Here is a 20,244-nt window from a genome sequence, read left to right on the forward strand (position 1 = left end):
GAGCCAAGGGCTGCAGTGTGCTATGTGTCTTTACTAAGTATCAAGGGGATTACACTTATGAATAGCTATTGCATCCTAGCCTGGGTAACACAGTGAGACCCTGTCTCATTGTGCGTGCATGCGTGTGCGTGTGCACAGACACACACACACACACACACACACACACACCAATTTACAAGTACTTTTTAAAATAGATCCACATCTCCATATTTATCTATATTGAAAGTTTGACTTGTGATAAAAAGGCACAAAGTAGATTATCTTGCAAGAACCTTGGCAATTTGCCTTTAAATAATTGCAATAAAAATCTCATTTGAAGATGATTAGAGGTGTTTTATGATCATAACATTCTCACATGTTGAGTTAAAAGGGAGCTGTTAGAATGATCTTGTTCAACCCTCTCCTCTTACACATGGGGAATTATTTGAAACTCAGAGAAGTGACCTGGGTATGTCACACAACCATCACTAATTGACTCATATACATTAAATCTCCAGTGGGGTTGAGCACATGAGGAATCCTTAGTTCCTTCTTGCTGCAGAGATTTTTAAAAGTTACTTCCTAGTCCTGGCAAGCAACCCTGCTTCCATGGTTTTGTAACTTAAATGATTCAATCTCATTATTTAACTTGTTTTGTTTTGTCTTCTCCAGGAAACCCCAGGTCTGTTGGGTTAGTTAAAAAAACGGCCCATCTGATCTGGATCCAGCGACTGCCCCCGCCCTCTGGGCAGGCTGGCCGGCAGAGAGCAGCTGACTCCAGAGCTCTTGCTCATGTGACTACCATAGCTCCCTGTTGTACTCCTTGTTCCCAGCTAGGCTGGGTGCTCTGAGGGTTTCCTTCTGTGAGGAGCACCAGGTAGGCACCCCGGTCCTGAAAGTTCACTGCTGGAACAGCTTGGGGGACAGCAGAAGGCACAGTGGGATGAATTTGGACAGATCAGATGTCAGACACTGTGCTGGTCCCTGGCTCTTTAAGTAGCAGGGACAGAATGTGACTGGCTTCAAGTTGTCCCACAGGGTCTCTACTGGCCCTTCCTCTCCTTTTGTCCCTTAACTCAAGGAAAGCTGCTCTGCCCTTCCTTCCTCTGTTCTTTGGCCTTTCCTTCCCCCTCAATAACAAACCTTTTCTCCTTTCTCTCTGCTGACTTAGCAGCACAGTGGGCGTGGAGAGATTAATCAGTGACAGGAAGCTGCCTCTCTCGGAGTAGTGACTGGGCTGTGGTCAGAGGAGCCTCCAAGAGAGGCCAGCCCCAGGAGTCTGCCCTACTTCTCGCCTGCTGCTCGCCCACCTTCTCCTGCCATGGGACACCTTGGGGCCTTCCTCTTCCTATTGGGGGCCCTGGGGGCTCTTGCTGAGATCTGTGGTGAGTAGCCAGCCTCTTTCTTGTGGTTTTTTCCTCCTGGGTCTCAGAGAGGGAGGACTACCTTGTCCATCCCCCTCATTATATATCTGGGGAAACTGAGGCTGAGGGGTGAAATGGGGGAAATTACCTGCCCCTCTGGACTTCCAGAGCAGTTTGGGCTTAACTGGACCTCCACCTTGGCTCACTGTTGAAATTAATTATATGTCTAACTCCCCACCAGACAAGATCTCCACTAATTCAGGTTTATTTATTCATCCCACACACATTTATTGAGGTTTTTCTGTGCCAGGCCTGATGTTAGGCTTGGGGGAAAGAACAAAGAGCAGAACAGGTCCAATCCATGCCCTCCTAGAGCTTATGTTCTAGGGAAGGGGATGAACAAAAGCAATAAAGTGCCAAACTGGGCTATAGTGAGTTCCACAAAAGAAGCCAACCAAGCTGGGAGCCCACCTGTAATCCCAGCAGCTCAGGAGGCTGAGGCAAGAGGATTGCAAGTTTGAAGCCAATCTCAGCAATTTAGCAAGATCCTAAGCAACTTAGTGAGACCCTGTCTCAAAATTAAAAATAAAAAGAACTGGGGGGCTGGGGTTGTGGCTCAGTAGTAGAGTGCTTGCCTAGCACTTTGAGGCATTGGGTTCCATCCTCAGTACCACATAAAAATAAATAAAATTAAGGTATTGTGTCCATCTACAACTAAAAGTGTTTTAAAAGGGTGGGGGGAAGCCGTAGGGATATAGCTCAGTGGTGAAGTGCCCCTGGGTTCAATCCCCAGTACCACTTCCCACCCAAAACCCAATCATGTGTGGAGGTAGAGAGCCAGGGGTCCACTGATTCTGGGAGGGAGTCTGGGAAAGGATCTCTAAAGACTGGGAGCTGAAACCCAAAGGAGTCCATGAAGAAGGAAATGGGGACAAGCATTCTAGGCAGAGGGAAGTGAACCCTCAGAGGCCCTGCCTGCTCTGGCTGTGCTGCATCTTGGAGGATATTAAGATACCTCTGAAACCTTTCAGGACCGTCCGTGAGTCTCAGTGCATAGACTTAGGGTCACTCATGCACTGGGGCTAGGTGGGAAGCAGGAAGGAGATCTTGGAACTCTGGCTATTCATATCTTTTTTCCTCTGTGTAATCTATATACCAGGTCTCTGAGGAAACCATGGCAGGCAGGTACAGACATGTCCAGTGTCAGGTGAAGAAGTGAGAGATGCCAAGTGATCTGCTCAAGGTGCCCCAGTGGAACTTTGCCAGACTCAGTTCTTAGAACTTCAGGCCAGGGTCTTTGCTGGGCACCAGAAGCCTCTGACCTGTGTTCCACAAGGGCAATCAGACCTCTCATCCCTGAGTCCTTGGTTCTTGTCCAGACAGTCCCCAGAGAGACTTGGGTTGGACCAGCCAGAACTTTCCCTCCTGCCCATCTGGCCAGCCTGGTCCTTAGCCACACAAAGAGCCCATTAGATGACTCCACGAGATCTCCCTTCTCTTGGAGTCTGGAGAATGTTGTCCTGGGATTTGGGTTGCAGCCTGCTGCTGACAAGTAAGTCACTCCCAGCCTCATTTCTGCACCCAAAAAAATGGGCTAAGAATGCTCCCTTGCCTTCCTTTTTGGTGTGGTGTAAGGATCCTATAGCACCTGCTTTATTAGCTTAAAGCTCTGTATGCTTGTGAAATTGATAGGCTTGCTGCACTAAGACCAGTGCAAAGTGGGCTCTTGTGTTTCTACATGCCAACACCAGTCAGTCCTTAGCTGGCAGGACTGGGATGTTGTAAGCACAGGATGCCCCTGTGAGCAGGAGTCCCCAGAGGAGAGAGAGCTTTCCCAAACCCACTTTTATTAGCCTGGGTGAATCTGCCCAGTTCCTTCCTTCTAAGGGAGGTTAAACTGGTTGTCAGCCTCCCTTTACAGTCCACTTCTCATCTTATCATTTCTAACCTCTGCTGACTCATCACACTGGAGGTCAAATACCAGAGGGCTCCCTCACCTGTTTCAGGAAATGGAAGAAGAAAAGAGAAGTATGGAGAAACAGATTATGGGAGAGACTGAGACAGACAGAGCCAGAGAAGCTCAGAGAGAGAGAGAGAGAGAGAGAGAGAGAGAGAGAGAGAGAGAGAGAGAGAGAGAGAGAGAAGGCTACAGAAGTAGATACAAGCACTCACACAGGAAAAGAAAACTATCTCTTTTTCTTTCTCTCTCTCTCTCTGCCTCAGGGATTGAACCCAGGAGCACTTAACCACATCCCCAACCCTTTTTATTTTATTTTGAGATAGGGTCTTGCTTAGGGCCTGGCTAAGTTGCTGAGGCTGGCTTTGAACTTGTGATCCTTCTGCCTCAGTCTCCCGAGCCCCTGGGATTACAGGTGTGCACCGCCATGCCAGGCTGAAAACCCTCTCTCTTAATGAACATGTGGTGAGAAACCAGCTGGGTACTGTGACCTGGCTCCACACAGCAGAGAATTATTTAGTTTCACACTAGTGAATGGTCACTTAATAGGAGCATGTATCCGTGACTTTTGGAAAAACAGGCATAAATTCGTGGGACCTGAACTCAGAGAGATGGAGCTGTGTTCAAGGCCCAGGAGGCAGGTGGAGCACTCTGTGGCAGTTCTTTTCCTTAGTCCTCTAGGAACGGCCTTCCCAGCATCCTAGGATGTGGCACACTGGCGGCCACTGTTGGGCATCTGGAACTAGCAGGATCTGGGAGTCAGTAAATGGAATGGAAAATCCAAAGTGCCTCTAAGACAAGTTACTCTAAGCTGCCCTATTCTGAGCTTGAGTCCCTTCCCTAAGGGAGGAAGGCAGTCATCAACTAGAGCTGGGAAGTTTCCCTGAGGCTTCTGCTTCCAGGGTATTTTAGTATCTTAGTTACATAGCTTCAAATAAATTCTCTGGCATGCAGATATAAAGTTACAAAATATAACAGTTTGCTAGTCACTTGCCTCAAACTCTCAGGCCATTTTCACATAAACACAGGTGGCAAGAAAAGAGTTACTTTGAGATGTGCAGGGAAGAAGTTCATCAGGCAGCCCCAGTGAACCAGCTGGCAGTTCATGGCATTTGAAAATTGGATGTGTAACATGTGCTGCCTAAGGTTGACATTTTTTGTCAATGGGTAGAACACATATTCAGCAGGGTACCAAAAACAGGGGATTTGTAGTCACACCCATCCTTGGTTCTGCAGCCTCATATAAGATACAACATGATTTTGAACTTTTGTTTCCTCTCTTGTACAAAGCAGATCTGGTGTGAGGGCCAAGCAAGATGGGGTGCAGTGCCTGGGCAAACCCCAGGCTTGATATACAGTCTTGCCGTTGCTCCTGATGGGTTGCCTGGCAACAGCATCCTTTGCCCTCAGCCTTCCACCTCTCTCTTGCTCCAACTGCTCTCTGGGAACACCTGCTTTCCCCCTTTATCTACTGCTTCAGTATGGTAGCATTTCCCCATTCAAGTGGGGTATGTGTTTGGTGAAGAATGGGAGTGAGGACATTTATTCCCTGGGAATGGCCATGGTAAGGTCAAAGCAGTAGCTTGCTAGTGGTATGACTCTGTGACCTCACTTGTACCATTTTCTTTCCTAAGTAATACCAGAGATGGACAGCCAGCTGGTGGAGAAGCTGGGCCAGCACCTCTTGCCTTGGATGGACCAGCTCTCCTTGGAGCACTTGAACCCCAGCCTCTATGTGGGCCTGCGCCTCTCCAGCATGCAGGCTGGGACCAAAGAGGACCTCTACCTTCACAGCCTCAAGCTCGACTATCAGCAGTGCCTCCTGGGGTATTGCTGCACTCTCTTCTTTCTGTGTCTTGCTTCACATCCCAAGAGACAAGAGACATGGGTTCTAGTTTGGGCCTTTTACTGCATAGTTGGCAGACTTTAGGCAAGTTTTGCTTTCTCTTGGTCTTTCTCCTTCTGTATAATGGTTGGACTACATCAGAGATGCCCTTGTACTGTTATTATACCCTCCTGTACCTGAGGCAGACATCACTAATCCATGACCATGCCACCATATTGAGCCCAGTAGCAACACCTGACTCTGTGTACCTCCAGTGCATGAAGCAGGTATTACTAATCCATGGCTGCATTCTTTCATACTGAGCCCAGAAGCAGCACCTGACTCTATACTCCTCTCTTGTGCATGAAGCAGACATAGCTAATCCATTACCATACTTTTTCATACTGAACTCAGAAGCAGCATTTTTCTGTTCTTCCTTTCCAAGGAGCATTAAGGAGAGGCCTTTTCTGGGGTTTGAATAAGAGTGAAGAATCAGGAGCATTCATGAAACATCTTCCTACTTGGACTCCTAAAGAAATGGACATAGGGTAGGGAAAGGAAAGGAAGGGGAGAGCATTTGGGTGAAATATGGCCAAAATGTGGGGCAAGCACAGGTGACTTGGATGCAGAAGCCCTCAGAATTTATTTTTGTATTTAATTGTTCATCTTTTAAAATATCTATAGTTAACTACACCTAAGTTTTCAACTGTTAGGATTTTTCTACTTTGTGATGTTGCAGGGGTGGGTGGGTCCCCCAAAGCCAGGCTTAGCAAGGTGGCACTTTCTCACAAGGGTGTTGTTAACTGACTTTGTCCTAGGTCTACCTCTAGTGATTACAACAGTGGCTGCCAAACCAAGCCTTCCATGGGCCAGCTGGCCCTCTACCTGCTCGCTCTCAGAGCTAACTGTGAATTCGTCGGTGGCCGCAAAGGAGACAGACTGGTCTCACAGCTCAAGTGGTTCCTGGAGGATGAGAAGAGAGCCATTGGTGAGGGGACACTATCTTCTGTGGGTGGGAAGCAGTTGGGAAAACTCATAAGATGATATTCTTAGTGAGAATCAGAATTTTGGGTTTTCTCCGCAGCCTCTTTCTCACTCTGCCCATCTTATTGTTCACTTGGAGACTCAAGCCTTTCCCAGTAACTAGGCTTGATTCAGCTTTTCCTGAATTCCTACATGCATTCTATTGGCAAGTCTTGATTTTCAGTCATCAAGACTGACCTGACTGCCCATCTTCCCTTCTAGATCATTCCAACTCTACCTTTACCTCCCCCGACCTTTGGTATCACTTCCTTGAATAATCCTGTCTCGACCTCCCAGCTATTCAGAGACCTCTGTTATATGGCTCCATAGACCTCAGACCATGTTTTAGTTACAAACATGCTCTCATAAGGATGAATTGTGTTATGATCAGAGGCCCTATCTGCACAGTGCCAGACAATTGTCTCTTTACTCCTATCTTTAAGCACATTGTCTGGCACATAGTAGGACTTCAGGAAGTAGGGGATGAGGCAACAAAGGAATGAAGGATCTCATGAATTCAAAGGAGAGTGTTGGAAAGTGCAGGCAATGGGATCCCATGTGCTGGTGGGGCTGCATGCTGGGAGAGGGCAGAGAGGCAAACCCTCAGGCCTGGCATGCCTCCCTCACCCCTTGATTTTCTCCCTCCCAGGGCACGATCACAAGGGCCACCCCCACACCAGCTACTACCAGTATGGCCTCAGCATCCTGGCCCTATGTGTCCACCAGAAGCGGGTCCATGACAACGTAGTGGGAAAGCTCTTGTATGCTGTGGAACATGACCACCATCTCCACCAGGGTCACCTCTCTGTGGGTGAGTGGACCAAACCCTGTTGACCAGGCTGGATCTCCCTGGTCCCCATCCCCACCTGAAGACCTTCATGTCCTGGCCCCATGTTTTCCTCTCTTTGAGACCCCTCCTTATCACATCCCTTAGGAGTGAGATGGAGGTGGGGACTGGTGTGTGGGGCAGTGGCTGTGAGCCAGCTTTGAAGCTGAACTGGAATCCATACCCCTCCATGGCATACTCACTATAGGAGCCCCTGGGGAAGTCAGGTGGCCTTTTTTATAAAATGACCTTCTAGGAGCTGGGGGTGTAGCTTAGTAGATAAGAGTGTGCTTAGCATTCACAAGGCCCTGGTTTTGATCCCCTGTACTATATTAAAAAAAATAAAGTAAAATGACCTCCTAGCAATATCTCCACATAGGATGCCTTATAAGCAAAGACTCAGCACATACCTGGCATAGAGAAAGATCTGAGAGCATAGCTGTCATCTCAGTATCACAGGACTTGGGAAGCTTGAGCCCGAGTTTCTAGATCTGCTTCCTCACTATGTAAACTTGGGCTTTCATTTCTGTTTCTTATCATTGTGAATCAAGGTCTCATCTAGGCCAGGCATTCTATGAGTGAGTTTGGGCCTTGCATACAGTGGGGGTTAGATAGTGAAGGTGTGTGTGCGTTGGGGGGTGGGGGTAAGTACCTAGAGAGAAGAAGGCAGCAGGGCCCCTAACAGTAGGGAACTTTTTCTGCCCCCAGAGACTTACAGAAAATAAGAGGGCCCATTAAACTCAGCTGGAGTAGGTTGATAGGCTTTAAAAACCTCAGGACCTATATAACTCCCCATACCAATTAAATCGGACAACCTGGGTGTGGACCAAGGCAGCAGTTGGCTTAAAACTTCCCAGGGTATTCTAAAACGCAGTCAGGTTTGGGAGTGAGTAGTATTCTTTTGGGGCCTCCTTCCTCTAGTCTCTTCCCCTGACCTCTAACCTTGAAAGAGTACAGTGACCATCCAAACCAATTTGCCCAGTACTGAGAGGTTTCCTGAGACATAAAATAGAATCCTGAGTAAATTGTCTTGGTTGGTGGCTCTAGCTTCTCTGATCATGTTGTCCGATTCCTTCAAGTCCTACTGTGGCTGCCCACTGCCACAAGGGCCTGAACCTCCAGGCGCTGCTTGGCTTCACATGACTATCAAGCTCATCATAAGTCCTATCCCCTCAGACACAGTGGCCATGGCAGGCTTGGCCTTCACCTGTCTGGAGCGCTCCAACTTCAACCCTGATCAGAGACAACGGATCACCATGGCCATCCAAACAGCAAAGGAGAAGATCCTGAGAGCCCAGACCCCTGAGGGCTACTTTGGGAATGTCTACAGCACCCCACTGGCTCTGCAGGTGGGAAGAGGCACTGGAGCCATGGCATGGGGCTCCATAGAAGGTCAGGCTGGTTGGGGATTGGAGGATCTGGCTCATCCCTGCCGGCTGACCCACCTCCTTCCTTTCTTCCCCACCCTGTCACAGTTGCTGATGACCTCCCCTATGCCCAGACTGGGGCTGGGCTTAGCATGCCTCAAAGCAAGGACAGCCCTGTTGGCCAGCCTGCAGAATGGGGCCTTCCAGAATGCTCTCATGATTTCCCAGCTGCTGCCTGTCCTGAACCACAAGACGTATATGGATCTCATTTTTCCAGACTGCCAGGCACCAAGAGGTAGTCAAGCCTTTTGTGGAAACACAACTCTCTACAATCTGCTGAACTTATTTACACCTGTGTGTCCCAGTTAGGGGAGGTTGCTTGGTCCCAATTTGCCAAGGCAACATAAGTTCATTGATGGGCGTGGGATACAGAAGTTAAAATGTGGTCACAGTCTCTAGATGCTCACAGTGTGGGGCCAAAGATACCAAATATGAAGATACTGGGTAGACTCCAGTGCAGAAATGTTTGAACAAATGAATGAGGAGAGACATATTTCAGATAGCTCTGATATAAGATGAGCATTAATTGGCAGCATTGAATCAGGGCATCATCTGGGAAAGAGACTTGAAGAAGTGATGAGATTTGCCAGTGGAGAAGGGAGAAGGGAAAAGGGAGGACAGAGCATAAAGGAGGCAGCAAGAATAAAAGCACAGAGAAGTAAAGAATTTGAGGGAACTTGGGGAAAGTTCTTATAAAAGAGTGGAATCTGGGAGAATGAGCAAGAGTGGCAGGCAGATTGAATGAAAAGCAGGTAAGGACTGTGGATGTAGTTTGGCTGTAGAGGACTTGCCTAGCATGTGTGAGTTCAACTTTAATCCTTGGCCATGGAAAAAGAGAGGGTTGGGTGGTAGAGAGAGATATGAGACCATCAGAGGTAGCAGATAACAGGAAAAAATGTGTACAAATGTATGTTGTTCTAGAAAGAGCCCTCTGGGAGCCTGGCATGGTGGTGCATGCCTCTTGTCCCAGTGACTCAGGAGGCTGAGGCAGGAGAATCGCAAGTTTGAGGCCAGCCTCAGCAATTTATCAAGGCCCTAAGCAACTTAGCAAGACCCTGTCTCAAAATAAAAATAAAAAGAACTGGAGTCAGCACTCTGGCACATGCCTGTAATCCTAACAGCTTGGGAGGCAGAGGCAGGAGGACTGCAATTTCAAAGCCAGCCTCAGCAACTTAACAAGGCTCTAAGCCACTTAGCAAGACCCTGTCTCTAAATAAAATATAGAAAGGGGGCTGGGGATGTGGTTCTCTGGTTAAGCACTGCTGGATTCAATCCCTACTACCAAAAAGAAAAGAAAAAAAGAGCCCTCTGGGGTACAATGTGGCAGATAGGTAGGAGGGGGATTCTTGAAACAGAAAAACTAGCAAGGGGTCTGATCTTGAGTGGTGGATGGATGTGGAGGCTGAGGGACAAGGGAGCTGGGATGGCAGTCAGGTTTCAGTTGAGCAGGTAGTCATGGCACTGACTAAGCTAAGAACACGCGGAAGGATGCAGTCCAGATGGGCTGCAGGAAGAAAGGACTCACACCCAGGCTCCCTAGCCTCATACCAGTTTCCCCTTTTTTTTCTCCCTGGCACAGTTATGTTGGTTCCAACTCTTGAGACCCCTTCACACGTCCATGTCTCAGAGATGATCAGTGTCACACTGAAGGTCTCCAGTGTCTTGCCACCATATCAACAAGCCATCTCTGTTCTTGCTGGGTCTTCTTTGGAAGATGTCCTGAAGAAGGCCCACGAGCTAGGAGGATTCACGTAAGACTCCCCCCACCTTCCAGTTCTCACTCCATTCATCCTCTCTTGCCTGAAACAGGGTCATGGAAGGGACAGGGGACAGAGGAGGTTTCCCTTGGGAGAGGTACTGGCTCAACTTCTGCTTCCACCTTCTGCATTCCTTTCTGGCTCTTGTTGTCATGGAAATAAGGGGCTATAGGCTAACATTGTCATTAAAAGAGCAGGTTTTAGAAGCAGAGCCACCAGCACTGGGATCCCAGCTCCCCTTTCTCCATGTAGGAACCCAAGACAGCTATTTACCAAAACTCAGTGAGGAAGTCAGATGTTCTTTCTTCACAGGGCCATTATGAGGAGGCTGTGAGTGGCTCATAGAGATCGTGCCACTTAGCTGGGTACAGTGGCATACATTTACAATCCCAACTACTCCAGAGGCCGAGACAGAAGAATCTCAAGTTCAAGCCTGAGCAACTTAGTGAGACCCTGCCTCAAAATAAATAATAAGAAAAGGGCTGGGGATGTAACTCAGGGGTAGAGTACCCCAGATTTCAATCCTCAGTAGTGCACACTGCACAAATAGATTGTGCCATTTGCTTTTATAGGTATAGGATCCAGCATGTAGGAAGGGCTCAATACAGATTAGGTTTCCAAAAAGAAGACTTTTCAGTATTAAATAATCTTGGTGCAATCCTGTTATTAATTACCTTGAGGAGGTTGGACAATGCCGTTCAACTTGCTTCTCACATTGAGATGTGACAAGTCTGAGAATAAGAGGGTTTGGTAGACTGCTCTCTGTCAGGCCCTATCAGTGCCTAAATAAGATGAAGGTGATTCATTTTATGAGAATGACTCTTTCTTATGAGAAGTCATGGTCCCATCAGGTCACCCCTTCCCCTAAATTCTCCCCTAGAAAGATGTACCTCTTTGGAGGAGTCCCCAATTCCTGTCCCCAACTGAAGTTTACAGAGAACAAAGTCCTGAAGCCAGGGAGGACCAAGAGTTGTCACCTTGGGGTCATCTGGACCAGAAACTCTCAGATCAGAGATATGCAAAGACCCCCTTAAAGGATAAAAATCTCTCAAATCCATGGTTGTTACTTCTTCTATAAGATACTTAGGTGCAAATATCAAGTCCTTTCTCTTTCTTCATCTAGACAGCTATGCATCCTAAACAATGTTGTAAATTAAATAGAAATAAAAGTGTAAAAGCCAATAACATTCACATAAGGACTATCTGTGGAAGTGCAGGGCTACACTGGCAGGCCCAATGATCTCAGTACTCCCTTATATTTGAGCCCACCATTGAGCCCAAGTCTATACAGGCTGCTGTAGCTTCCTAGGCTTTTTCTGGCTCCAACACTTCATTCACTCTTAAGCCCACTTCCTGGCCAGTCTCCTGCAGCACACAGAGAAATACTTCTGGGTGCCAACACAGTCATAGGCCACACACATGCTCCCTGACCTTGGCAAGGCCCAATTTAACAGATGAGGAGATTACTCAGAGCCTGCTGGTTTCATGTTTGAATATTGTCAACAAAATAAAAAACAAATGGAATTTCATATTTTTAAATTCAGAGCTTCGAGAACCTCTGAGAAGCCATCATGAACACAAATCTGAGAAAACTGTTCTTTCGTTAATGTGAATAGCTGAGTTCAGGGACTGGGCAGAAAGGCCATTTTATATAAGGGACTTGAACACTCCTGGATTTTGGTATCCATGGGGAATCCTAGAATCAATCCCCTGAAGATATGGAGGGATGGTTGTTTTCCTTTTGCCTTTTACCCTGAGTGGACTTCTGTTTCTTAAAACTGAAATAATCTACTGGGTATGGTGTGTACATGTGTAATCCCTGCAACTCAGAAGGCTGAGGTAGAAAGATTGCAAGCAACTTAGAGACACTCTGACTCAAAAGAAATAAATTAATTTAAAAAGGGGCTGGAGATGTAGCTCAGTGTTAGAGTGCTTGCTTAGCAAGTGTAAGGTCCTGGGTTTAATCCCTAGCACCATCAAAAAAAATTTATTTTTGTATAATCCTTCCATGTCTAAGATGGAAACCATCGATAAGATTTTTGGAGGGAGGAAGGATGTGACCCATGGAATATTAAGAGGAACTCTTTGGCAATGACATCCAGCCGGGTCAGGGAAATGTAGAGTCAGGAAAGTAGGAGGCAAGGAGCTCAGGGAAGGTGGGAAAGGTGTGAATAAAGCATTTCTTAATTCCCAGGGTCAGAAATCTAACTCCAACCACTCCAGCAACAAGGAGTGTGGAGTATGTGGAATCAGAGAGCAGACTGAGCAACCCAGCCCCAAGAAGAGGGGAATACTACTGAGCCATGGAAACTTCCAGAATGAGAGATCCAGTGCCACTGCCAGTTGTCTCTGCCTCTGCTCCCCAGTGTCCCTCTCCTCATGTCTCATGTCTTTGCCCACTGGCCTCACACTCTCTCATTGCACCTTGGCCTATTCATTGTGATGCCAAGACTGCTTCTGCTTCTCCACTTCCACCCCTGACCCACACAACATCAGTCCCTGGAGGGGGAATGAATCCTGAGTTGGTAACTAAGCAGTGTCCCCTCATGGAGGTCATGATCATCATGGTCAACATAGAAAGGGTGAAGCCTTGTCAGGCAGTATTATTGGGTCTGGAGAGGAGTGGGTGGAGGTAAGACCCATGGACCTGTAGAAAGGTGGTCCAGGAAGGCGTTAGCTAGTACTGACCCTAAAGGCAAGGGCAAAACTTCTTTGCTGGTGTGGAGGAGCTCCAATTCTCCCCTTGAGAACAATAGTCTCCTCTCTCTTCATCATTCCCTTTTATAGGTATGGAACACAGGCCTCCCTGTCAGGCCCCTACCTGACAACTGTGATGGGGAAAGCAGCTGGAGACCGAGAGTTTTGGCAGCTCCTCCGGGCCCCTGACACTCCTCTACTGCAAGGTGAGTCTGGTGACCTGTGACCCCTGGATGTGTCCCCTACCTCACCCCAACCCAGCAAAGAGGCTTCATCAACTCATCCCATCTTTTCCCTGAACCTTCCTGGGCTGTACCTTCATAAAATGACCAATGCTCAAAATTGGATCTAATTTATTTAACTGATTTCTCAGAATTTTTATGGAAGTTATCATGGAAACTCCAGGAGAACAAATAGGTTTTAAAAAAGAAAAAGAAAAAGGAAATTTTAAATCACCTATAATTTACTCTCTAGAAATACCATCTTTAAACTTTTGGTGTATTTTTTCTATAACTTTTAGAAATATGTAAGTTTGTCTAAAATAAAACTGGAGCCATGACTCAGTGTGGCAGCACATACCTGTAATCCCAGATACTCCAGAGAGTGAGGTAGGCTGGCAATGTAGCAAACTAAAAATAAAAAATAAGAAGAGCTAGGGGGTGTAGCTAGTGATAGTGTTTGCCTAGCAAGTATAAGGTCCTGGGTTCAGTCCCCAATACCACTAAAAAGGGGTATACTCTCTAACACTGAGATCCAATAGATAGAAAATGTCAGCTACATGTGTAATTTAAAATTCTCTAGTTGTCAAAACTGATATTAATAATATTTCTTATTTAACCCGATAAACCCAAAATATTATTCTAAGAGGCAATTAATGAAAAATTAGTTTGGTACCAGTGATTTAATCCAGGGGTGCTTAACTACTGAGCCATATCCCCAGCCCTTTTTATTTTTTTATTTTGAGACAGGTTCTTGCTAAGTTGCTTAGTGCCTCACTAGTTGCTGAGGCTGACCTTGAACTTGGGATCCTCCTACCTCAGCCTCCCAAACTGCTGGGATGACAGGCATGTGCCACCATGCCTGGCTTCAGTGTAAAATTATTAATGACATATTTTACATGATTTTCATTCTTTCTTTTTTTCTTGTACAAAGATTTCAAGTGCTTAGTTATCACATGTGGCTAATGGCTACCATATTGACAAGTGCAACTCTGTACTGTTTTGCAACCTTTATTTTTTCACTTTTTTTTTTGTACCAGGGATTGAACCCAGGAGTGCTTAAACACTGAGCAACAACCCCATCTCCCCTTCTTCAAAATAATTTTTTATCTTGAGACAGGGTCTTGCCAAGTTGCTTAGGGTCTCGCTAACTTTGGTGAGTCTGGCTTTGAACTTGAGATCCTCCTGCCTCAGCCTCCAAAGCTGCCATGCCCAGTGCAACCTTTTTTTTTTTTTTTTTTTTTTAATTCTTAATATACTGTGGACATCTTTCTGTGTTGGTATATGTAGATTTTACTCTTTCTTTATAATAGCCACACAGAATATGTTATCCGTTAGAGTACTTTGGGCTGCAAATAACAGGAAATGCAGTGCAAACAGCCTTCCACTTTGACATCCATTGGCTTGTATGATCAGAAATACAGAGGTAGTGAGGATATCAGGAGTGTTGTAACCAGGGCTCCAGCTCTGTTTCCCTGTGACTCCTTTGGCTCTGTTCTCTTTGTGGCTTCTTCCTCCAGAGAGACCCTTCTAGGGCTGAGGATATAGCTCAATGGCAGAGTGCTTGCCTAGCAATGGTGAGGCCCTGGGTTTGATCCCTGGCACCACTAAAATAAAAACAAAACAAAACAAACCAGAAATACCCTTCTATTTGTTTTTGAGGTCACTCCCTTTTTATGAGTGAGAGAATTTATCTCTGAATCCCTCAGCAAACTTCTCCTAACATGTCAAAGGCTTAATTGGGACCTGTTCCCATTCCTGGACCCATCTCCTAATCTATCACCTTGGGGGGTTGTTTCAACATATTAATTATGGGGCCAAACAAACATTCAGATCATAGCTTCTCCATTGAAAAGAAATGTCCCAAGCCCAGTGTAATGGCACCTCCCTGACACCTGGGTTCTCTGAGGACCCATCCAACTCCTCCATGAGTTGTTGATATCATTTCTGATTTTTTTTTTTTTTTCTGGTGCTGGAGATGAACCCAGGGCCTAATGCATGCTAAGCAAGTATTCTACCACTGAGCTCCACCCTCAACCTGGTTGTTGGTATTATCCACTCCATTTCTCTAGTGAGAACATTAGTGTTCACAGAGGTTAAATAAGTTGCCCAAAGTCACAATGCTAATGAGTGACAGAGCCAGGATTCGAACCTAGTATCCTACCGGAGCCTAGATTCTTTAGAGAGCAAAGGCAGATCCTGGCGATTTCATTGCTAGTCCTGTTTCTCCCTCTAGACCACACTGAGCAAGTGCCTCTTCCTGACAACCCCTGGGGTATTAGGAAGATAATGACCCCATCCATAAGGTGTTGTCAGAGTCTCCGGTTCTTCTCACATTGTATCTGTTATCCAGCATGCAGTTCTGTACCCCTGCCCTTTGGGGGCTCCCCCAGTGCAAAATGCCTCATTTAGCATGTTCAATCTCACTACTGGCTCTGAAAGGTTCCCAGCTTCCCACCAGCAAACCCTGAGTGGATCTTCAAAATGGGGCAGGAGGAGGATCCAGGTCAGACATGGGACACCTTGTCCTGTTAACCTCCCTTCATCTCTTTCTGCAGGCATTGCTGACTACAGACCCCAGAATGGAGAAACCATTGAGCTGAGGCTGGTTAGCTGGTAGCCCCTGGGCTCTCTCAATCCAGCAGCCTCACTCACTCCCTGGGCTTCTGTTTTCCTGATATCCCTGTAATAGGCACTTGTCTGACCTTGCTGCTACCTCCTGAATACTTGGAGCAATGTCCTCCGTATCACCACAGCCACTCCCCCTGTGAGGATCCTAAGCCATGACTCAACCCTGAAGCAGCAAGCCAGGCACCATCCTTGGGAAGTCTGGGTGGCTCAAATCTGGCCCACAGGCCTCCCATAAATGTAGCTCCATGTTCTGAAGGACATAGTGCACTCAGACTCCTTGGCAGAAGGAGTAGAGGAAATCTTTTCACCATGGGCATTGTGAGTACCACTGCTCTGGGATTGAAGGCCCACAGGGAGGCCTCCAGGACCCAGGGGCTGTAGCCCTGACCCTGGCTCCCCACTCTGCTGTCAGGGTGGTGATCCCAGAGCTGACAAGGCCTTAGCAGGGCTGTTCAATGCCACCTTGAAATGATTAAAGCCTTGATTTGTCTGAGTACATGTTGCAGTGTCCTGGTGCCTTGTGCTCCACAAACACAGGGGCAAGGACAGAGAACGGGAGGTACCCTGGGGGGAGTTGGGCACATGGACATTTAATTGGGTATTGGGTAGTAAGGTTGGCAGAGGGGCTACTGTTTACTAAGCAATTCTATGAGGCTGCAAATATTCCAGTTTCATCTCTGCTTTACAGATAAGGAAACTGGTAGTTGAAAAGGGAAAGTGACTCACCCAAGGTTATAGACAAGGCAGTAATGCTGTGGCCTCCCACAGTGTCAGGCATGGGGTGTGGCTTAGGAGACAGACAGACATGACCTAAGCAGAGTACAGTGGTGCTTGCTTGTGGTCCCAGCTACTTGGAAGGCTGACGCAGGAGGATTGCTTGAGCCCACGAGTTTGAGACCAGCCTGGGCCACATAGTGAGACCCCATTTCAAAAGACATACCCTAGAATTAAATAATAATAAAAAAAAAAGTCCCTCATCAACCTCCTGGTTCCTCCACTCAGACATTAAAAATTAGGGATTCCAGAGGGTGTGGGAGCAGAGGGAGATGGGGAGGTTCATCAGATTGGACAGGGCAGAGTGGGGGGGAAGGGAGGGAGGATGGGAATAGGAAAGACAGTAAAGTGAATCAGACATAACTTTCCTATGTTCATATATGAATACATGACCACATCATGCCAACCACAAAAATAGGAAGTTATACTCCATGTATATATGATATGTTCAAAATACATTCTACTGTCACATATAAATAAAAAGAACAGATTTTTAAAAACTAGGGACTTGAGTGATTATTCTAATTACATGGCAGAGCCCCAGTTCAACTGGAGGCTAAAATTGGAGCCTCATGGTCTCACTCTCAGCTTTTAGCCAAAGCATACTCAGGACACCAACCCAGGCCATAGCAGCCAAGATATGGGGACCCTGCCTCAGTGAAGTGAAGTGTTGGGACTGAAGTTTGGGACTGTCCTCTGTGAAGGGGAGTTTGTGAAGGGACACTGCCATATCTCACCCTACCAAGGAGAACCTGTCTTCCAAGGGGACCTTTAATGAACAGCACGTCAGGTCTGGGTCCACGGGACTGGGAAGTGACGAACTTAAAGGCCTAGAAGCCACAGATTAAACATGTGCCTGTTACTAGAGGACTGGCTTCCAATATTAAGGATCTGGGCAGGCAAGGGAAGAAAGTGATTTAAAACATCAAAACAGCAGAAAACAAACATTAAAATAGCGGGAAGTCAGTGAAAATCAGCCCCTGTTTCTAAAGTGAAAAGTCTTCACCCAAAACACAGGAGTGCTTGTTCACTTGCTATGCTTTAACTGAGGTAGGAGGAGGACTCTGGGCCTGCCCTGTGACTTTCCCCTTACAACCCTGCCCCAGAGGAGTGGCGACTAAGAGAGGTTGGTGCTTGCCTCAGGTCACACAATCTGTAAGTGGCAGATTTGAGATCTTCATCCATTGATCCAGTGCATGACACTTGACAGCCCTATTCAGCTGCCCCTTGCCCCCTGGAACATGACCTGAGAAAGCCACAAGCCCCTCCATATGGGAAAGACTGTGGCAGGTCTCAGGCCAGGCTAGAGAGAGGCTGAAGGGTCTATGAGTTGCGTTTGCTTCTTCCTCTAGAAGAGATTATCTGAGTTGGGGTGTGTGTACTCTGAGAAGCAGGAAGCTACTGAACCCTGTTCACCAAAAGGATATTTGCTGAATAGACCCAGCCCACTGACTTGAGGTCACTAAGAACAGTAATGAACTTGACTTTGAGGTTCAGGGCTCTCTCACCTACACTTCCCCAGCCCTTCTCTTCCTCTTCAGCTTCCTCTGTATAAAGCTCTAGCCAGAACTCTGCCACCTTCCAATTCAAGCCCCCAATTCCTTCTTACCTTCTGATCTGGTATCCCAAAGCCACTGGCCAGTTTGTAGTCTGGCACAATCAGAAGGGACCTGGAGAAGCCAGGGTCTGAGAAGCTCTCTCAAAGGACTTGGCTTGGCCTAGCCTGCATTTAGAACTCCATGACTCCATACAAACAACTTCTGCTCCTAAATCTGTTTCCTATTTCCCAACTGTGGTATAGTGCCTGGGTTTACACAGCCTGTTCATGCTTGTGATCACATCATAGATCATACATGAGTAAACTGAGGCCCCATTGAAGAGGTGATCTGTCCAGGGTCATGCATCAAAAAGAGAGAAGAGAGAGGACTACTCTATAGCCTCTGTGACCCAGTGGCTAGAAATGGATTCTTCTTCCTTTCTGGGGATCCCAGTGTCCCTCTTTCACTACCTACTTCCCTTCCCATAGTAGTACTTGGGCCCCTAATAGGTAAGGCTCAGATTTGAGGGATTTGGGGAGATGTAGACAAGTATAGGCTACTCTGGGCTTTCCAGTGGACCCCAAGGAATATGAAGGAGACCCTTGCTGCTTCCATGAAGTTGGCACCCTGATTTTCCCATACAGAAATAACTTATTGAGGGCCCTGCTCTCTGCAGGTTAAAGGCTAGGGTTTTAGAACCATCCAAATCTGGACTGAATCTCCTTCCAACCCTCAAGCTGCACACTCCTGTGTACCTGGCTTCCTTCCCTTCACCAAACCCTCTGTCAGTGAGTGAATAATCCCCTGCCTCCAGGGGTAACCAAAGAACAGATGGGATAAAGCACTCTATCCCTGGCAGCCGGAGATTTTGTCTTCCAGCACCTTGGCCCTGCTGGGCTCCCATATGGGATGGTGACTGCTGGGTCATCTTCCCTGGGCTCTGCCCTCAGCCTCCCCCACCCCTGCGGTACATACCCTTCTCCGTTCCACCAAAATCTGCCCAGGTCTCACTTGATTCATCCACTTTCCTCATAGACACATCTCACGAGGCAGGGCAGGTGGGAGCCCCTTTCTACGGTCTTTGGAGGCAGTGTAGACAGATTTTTACCACCTAGCATTTCCTACCAATTCATCTCTGCAAAGTTCAGGGTGTTTTTGTTGCTTGTAAAAATTATTCTCTTAATATTGTTTTTTATTGAAGGGAACTTACTGGAAAACTGACAAAATCCCCCAAAGAATAAAACCCACAGGGGGCCAAGATTCCTTCTCAAGAAATAGGGTAGGGGTTGTCCCCTTGTCTGGCTCAGTTTCCCTCCCACAACTCCTCCTGCAGAAACCCTAAAATGGCCCCATATTTTGGTCCTCAGTCTGGAAATCCTCTTACCTGTGCCTCTTGCCCTACAATTTGGGCTATTCAGCAGGCATCAGAATCACCAGAGGCAAACGTGATCGTGTAGATTCCTGGGACCCCTGATAGAGGAGTCTGATATTTCACGTTTCTTGTGAGGCTGAGCTCTTTCCACCCGTGACCGATGACTGAAAGGCTTTAAAGGCACTTGTAGTCATTTGAGATCATGACCACCAGAGGGCGCAGGGAGCCAAGTTAAGCGGTCCCCCTTTTCGGTCTTTGTTCCTGCAGTCAGGTAGCTGTCAAGGACTTGCAGGTCAGAAAAGGCAGGGGTGAACCCTGTTCAGATAAGCAGGAGTTTCCACAAAGGAAGGAAGCCTGACAACAAGAAAGAGGTTCACAGTCGGCACTGGGCCCCTAAATAGGCCTTGGTCCTTGTTCACCTGGATTCCAGAGATCAGAGAGGCCAGGTTCAGGCCTAGAATCCAGGTCGACCTATCCAGTTCTGGTTATTGCTATTTACACAACCCTGAGCTCAGAGAGCATCTGTCTTTCGGACGGGAAATAGAAATCCAGACACGGACAGACTTAGCGGTAGCTGCTCTGCCTTAAAGCCCAGGGCTCTGTCCTGCTAGGGTTGGGGAATAGGAGGTGAACCCCAGGAAATTCACCTACAAGTCAGCTGCGAGTGCCCAGGACCCAAAACGGGGGCTGCTGACCAGGAATGGATGCCGGCTGACCGTATCCTGCTTCCGCCGCTGTGGGTGGCGGTGGTGATTCAGCTTCCCACTGCGGGTCCGGAGGGGACACCGCCCTGGGCTGGGAGAAGGGGGAGTATATTGGGGATAGGAGGGATAAGGGAGGGGATTTAGGGAGCCCT

The 20,244-nt window shown here is 47.3% G+C and overlaps 2 protein-coding genes across 3 annotated transcripts in view; one reads left to right on the top strand and one right to left on the bottom strand.

Annotated features, from left to right (window-relative positions):
• The window catches only part of Dusp18 (dual specificity phosphatase 18), a 56,007-nt gene that overhangs the window by 6,494 nt on the left and 29,269 nt on the right, over positions 1-20,244 (bottom strand). The gene's annotated exons all lie outside the window — the stretch shown is intronic.
• Tcn2 (transcobalamin 2) lies at positions 731-16,717 on the top strand. 2 transcript variants are annotated; one of them, XM_047560120.1, is made up of 10 exons: positions 731-856; positions 1,154-1,364; positions 4,935-5,127; positions 5,944-6,113; positions 6,798-6,959; positions 8,151-8,323; positions 8,450-8,636; positions 9,981-10,152; positions 12,946-13,061; positions 15,632-16,717. In XM_047560120.1, the coding sequence occupies exons 2-10, from the start codon at positions 1,301-1,303 to the stop codon at positions 15,691-15,693; spliced, it is 1,299 nt and encodes a 432-aa protein (XP_047416076.1). In that variant the 5' UTR covers positions 731-856; positions 1,154-1,300; the 3' UTR covers positions 15,694-16,717. The 2 variants fall into 2 exon arrangements, with proteins under 2 accessions (XP_047416076.1, XP_047416075.1); XM_047560119.1 differs by having other exon boundaries at positions 734-856; positions 1,151-1,364.

Source organism: Sciurus carolinensis, chromosome 8 (assembly GCF_902686445.1).
Source record: "Sciurus carolinensis chromosome 8, mSciCar1.2, whole genome shotgun sequence".
In the NCBI taxonomy this organism is placed as follows: Eukaryota; Metazoa; Chordata; class Mammalia; order Rodentia; family Sciuridae; genus Sciurus; species Sciurus carolinensis.